The sequence below is a fragment of the Ricinus communis genome, chromosome 5 (genome assembly GCF_019578655.1).
Source record: "Ricinus communis isolate WT05 ecotype wild-type chromosome 5, ASM1957865v1, whole genome shotgun sequence".
NCBI classification, from domain to species: domain Eukaryota; kingdom Viridiplantae; phylum Streptophyta; class Magnoliopsida; order Malpighiales; family Euphorbiaceae; genus Ricinus; species Ricinus communis.
Window position 1 is genome coordinate 20,705,545 of NC_063260.1, and position 5,210 is coordinate 20,710,754.

General features: G+C 31.9%; 1 protein-coding gene across 1 annotated transcript; it reads right to left on the reverse strand.

Annotated features, from left to right (window-relative positions):
- Positions 1-1,924: 1,924 nt before the first annotated feature.
- LOC8264093 (9-cis-epoxycarotenoid dioxygenase NCED2, chloroplastic) lies at positions 1,925-4,235 on the reverse strand. Its single transcript, XM_002519619.4, has one exon. The coding sequence runs from the start codon at positions 4,115-4,117 to the stop codon at positions 2,294-2,296; it is 1,824 nt and encodes a 607-aa protein (XP_002519665.2). The 5' UTR covers positions 4,118-4,235; the 3' UTR covers positions 1,925-2,293.
- Positions 4,236-5,210: the final 975 nt, after the last annotated feature.

Sequence of the window (5,210 nt, forward strand, 5' to 3'; positions counted from 1 at the left end):
CTATATATTTCATAAAATAAAGAATAAGTATAACAGACAACATAACTGATATAACATTAATAATTCTATAATGACTTCGTAATTTATAAGGGCATATTCTTACTTCAGTTATTTTAATTTTATTTTTATAATATTTATATAGTTAGTACAACATTATTAATATAATGATTCAAATAACATGGACTAGTAATCTATAACGTCACAATCCGATCCGTGGGACTGTGACCGGTACTAAAAAATTAATAGGTTAAATCCAATAAAACCCGTAAGGTCTGTGACCGGCACTAGAAAATTGATAGGTTAAGACCAATAAAATCCGTATTAATCGACAATTTAAATATATATATATATATATATATATTAAAATAAAATAAAAAATAAAATTTATATTATAAAAATAATTCTATATTAATAAAAATAATAAATAAAATTTTTTGTTATATTTATTCATTATTTTGTTTCCTCGTGAGAACTTCCCCAAATAATGTAATAGTACAAGCTACAAAGAAATACTAATGAATTCATACTTCTGATAATGCCTCATTTAATATCATATGTGGGTGACGTAACAAGGTCACAATTGAGTGATGCAATCAGTTCTCGATTGATCGCTGTTCTTATGACCGAGTCGGTTCAGCGGGCATTTGACTTCTTTGACTACAGGCTTTTCTGGAACCACCGTTTTCTCCCCTCCTTCTCCTCTTTCTCTTTGTTTTTTTTTTGTTTGTTTGTTTTCTAAAAGAAAAAAAATTGAAATACCGACTCTTTTTTTGAAGGAGAATCACGATGCTTCCCACTTTTCTACTTCATATTATAAAATTATCAAGAAACATAATAATAAAAAGCTAAACATTTTGTATAAAAAATCATATTAATATAATTTTAGAATATTTCTTTGTTAAATGAATTACATCCGATAACTATTTTATATTTTATCATAAAATTATATTAATATATAAAATATAAAATCATATATAACTAAATAAAAAACTTATAAATTAACATATTTTTCATAAAATTAACTAGAAAAACATATAAAATATTATCATGTGATCTTATTTTGTAACAATATACTTGTATATACCTGCTAAATAAAGAAAACATGTGTTAATGTTAAATTCTTAGTTTGTAAGAAATTTAGTTATTTTTATTTTAACTATTACGATTGTATTGCTCATTTTTAATAATATAATTTTAAAATTTAATAATTCTAATATTAGTATTTAAATGTTAAATCGTGATAGAAAATTGACTGATAGAATAAGGTCAATATAATAGCTAAATAATATTGTTAGAAGCCCTTTAATTTAGATTCATGTTTCACAATTCGATTAAAGTAGTAATAACGAATGAATAATTTTTAATATTATTTTAATGATTTCTATAAAAATAATTATTTAATATTTTTTAACAAAAATTACCGGCCTGTTTTTTCCAAAAACGAAAAAAGTTGCCAGTAAGTTGAAATAATTTATAATGTAAAATAATTATCATAATAACCCTTTTCACTTAAAAAATAAAACATATAAAATATTATAATAAAATGAAATCAGATAAATTGTTTTAAAGTGTTTTTAAATAATTATACAACTCTTAAGGTAAAATACCACTTCATATTTTGGTCATCTTTCGGAAATAATACATATATAATTCAATGTACTGAACAAAAGGGAAACTTATTTCTGAAAGATAAATGAAGGGTGAAACTTAGCAACAAGCAGGAAGAGGACAAAGTTATGTAGAAGTGACAATGAAAAGGGTAGCCAGCTGAAAGTGATAACATAGGGAAATTTATTGGCAAACAATATCAGCGGTTTCCCTCAAGAAGAAGGACTGTAATAAACGTGACAAATGCCTTTCAAACCGATAGTAGGCACATGGAATGTCTCAGCAACCATGGCATAAATAATGAATCCAAATCAAATAAGAATAATGCGAAACCTGTAAATATTTAAAAGAGAGAGAGATCTACATAAATAACTGAACTGAGAAATTGACCCAAAAAGAAAAATACAACCAAATCAACGAAGCAGAAACCAGCTGAGCTCGAATTCTACCTACTGTCCAAAAGCTGCAAGCTGGTTCCTCTCTAAAACCTATAATTTAATTTAAAGAAAAAAAAAAAGAAAAAATAAACTAACAAAAGAACAAAAGGGTTGTTAGGGTTCTTTACTGTACAGGAGATTCCGGGGATAAATCCATCATCCCTCAGGTAAAAATCTCCTTTCACACGCATAAAACAAAACGGTAAAAAATAATATTAACACCCTTTTGTTTTAAGAGCGAAAAACGGCTATGCTTGACTGACCAAATCCTCCGAGTCTATGAATGTGCCATGAAATCCATAAGGTACCCTTGATGGCAGCTTAACCGAAGCTTCTAACTGTAAATTCGTGGCATTCACAATTTGAAGCTCTGATTTGCACTTCTTTTCGTCATGAACAAAAGCAAGAACGTACCCGTCATCTTCTTCTTCGCTATTAGGATCTCTTGGCAAGAAAAATGGCTCGCCGCCAAATTTTTTATCACCGTAAATATATTTCTTTACCTCTCCAGTAAAAAGATCCACTTTAGCAAAACCCGAAACCTTTGGCCACGGCTCAACGATAGCAAGATAAACATATCGAGTCTTTCTACCAATACGGTTTCTGTTCACCATCCCGGCCTCCAAGTTCACCTGATTTGATTCTTGAATTATTTCGCGGCGCGTGGATTTACCTGTCCTTAAATTGAGGCGGATTTCAGATAATACACTCTTTAAACTCTCATCACATTCATTAAAAATGGAGTCCGGTGGAGTCATGCAAGATCCGATGACCACAACTTCATCTGATTCAGGCTCTTCCCATGCATTCCACAAATGGAAACAGAAAGTATCGGGCGATTCTATCCAAATAATATCATTAGCATCACGAGCATTCTTTGCAAGAATCCCAAACCGAGACTTCTTGTCTTTATCATAAATAACAGGAGAGCCACCACTTATCATTTCTTGAAGTTTGAAAACGACTTGTTGATCAGGGATTACCACGAAATTCTCAGTAATAGCAAAATCATGCATCATGGTTGGCACTGGAAGAGGGATATCAACGTCCGGTGATTTTGTCCCATCGGGGAAGAACCTGAAGTACTTAAGATACGGCTTTTGGATGACATCATAGCTAAGAGCAAACATCTCTTTAGAAACAGGATCAATCTTTGGATGTGCAATCATGGTGTGTTCAAGTTGACCTTCAAAATTGTATCTGCCAACAGTTTCAAGATCACCAGAAAAAGTGACACGAACTTGGTAAGGAACATCATCTTCAGACATAGCAAGAAGCCTGTCATTGAAGTAAACAAGACCAGCGTTTGCTACACCAGTTCCTTTTGTATGATCAATAAGACCACATAATCCTCTTGCATAAAAAAGTAGCAATCTCGCAATACCAGAGTGACCATGCAATTCACCAATTGCTTTAGGAAACACGGGCCTACCCAATACTCTTTCTTGTTTCAATCTTTCTGTTTCAGTGAAACGACAAGCATAGCTAGCATTGCCATTTTTAATACTCACAGCATGGACCATACCGTCTCCGTCAAACAAGTGGTGGCCGGCGATTGGTTCAAAAAGTGGGTTGGCACCGTTTCGTACATAGACACCATTAATACAATCTGGGATCGTTCCGGTGACCGGAAGTGATTGCCGGACTGGCTGTTCTGCTACAGGAGCATAGTTTCCGGAGATTTGGACGCGTGGATCAGCAGTCTTGGGAAGTTGGTGTTGGCGTTCACGAGAGATTACAGCACTCTCTGCCATATCTAAAGCTATGGCTGCTGCTCTTTGAAGGAGGTTCCAGTGCGGTGGCTGATGGCGGTGGTGGCTGGTTTTGCGTTTTACAGTGGTAAAAGAGTCATCTGTAGGAATTACTGTAGGTTTATAAGGCTGTTCAGGTGGGAAATGGAGAACTGAAGGAGAGTGCAGAGCACAGTGACTGATGTTTCTTTTACTAGTGGGCTTGTTCTTGGTAAAAGAAATAGAGCCCAAATCTAACAGTGAATTTGAGGAAAGAGAGTGATGAGGGATTTGGGTTCTAACCCAATTACTAGAATCAACAATTGTAGTAGAAGCAGCCATGGTGAATTTCTTTTATTTAAAGGAGAGGTTTTGTTAAGTTCTTGAAAGCAAGAAAGGATGAGAGGAAGAGCTTCTCTTCTTACTTGCGAGAGAGACGAGTGTCTTTTGGGGGGAGAAAGGGAAAGAAAATGGGGTATAAATAGAGTCGGGGAGTGAGGTGAGAGAGTGGGGTTAGAAGAATGGAGGTCCACCTCAGACATCTAAGGGAAAACCACGTGGTATATTTGTAGAAAGGCACTTGGGTATTGACATATATTACAAAGTTTTCATAGTCCAATAGGAAAATGGTTGTTCATAAATAAAATTAAATTAAAAGGGTGTTCAAAATTTTTAGTGTAGAAATTTGTTTGTGGGGCATCCTTATACTAAGCTTGGAATTGCTCATGACACAATATCATACCATAATTTCAAAATAAAAGGGGAAAATAAGAAAAAGAAAGAGAGTGGAATTGCTTATGACACAAACCATATGTTAGATGAAGAGTAAGGCATAAAAGAAAAAAAGGAGAGAGAAAAGAGTATTTAGGATTGGGGTAGACACTTCGAGGTGGAAAGAGAGCTAAAATTTGGGACCAATAATAGAACAAAGAAGTGTCCTTATTTCTTTGAAAAAATTATAAAAGTATCCATATCTTTTTTATTTTTATAAAAAATACAGTGTAAATTTTTATTTTATTTTTACTGTATAAAAATATAAAAATATAATTTTTAGCTCTTTTTTTCAAATATTTTTTATTTTTCTTTAGTTGGAAAAACAATAAAAAAAAATAATCACATCATATTTTTAAAAACTTAAAAAAATAATATTTTTTAAAAAAGAATTATATAGTAAACACGATATATTTTTATTGATTTTAGAATATTTTTAAAAAGTTCTATGTTTCCTTCACCAATTTGATTTTTAAAAAAAAAAAAAAAACATGTGTTAGTTTATATAAGTATGTTATAGGTAACACATATAAAAACTTATAAAATATTACGTATTTATTTTATTTTATTCAGATGTAAAATAGTCGACTTTTGTTTTGCTTATTTGACAGCATATTGTTCATGTGTTTCCTATCCAAATACATGTGTGTAATATTTTCACTAT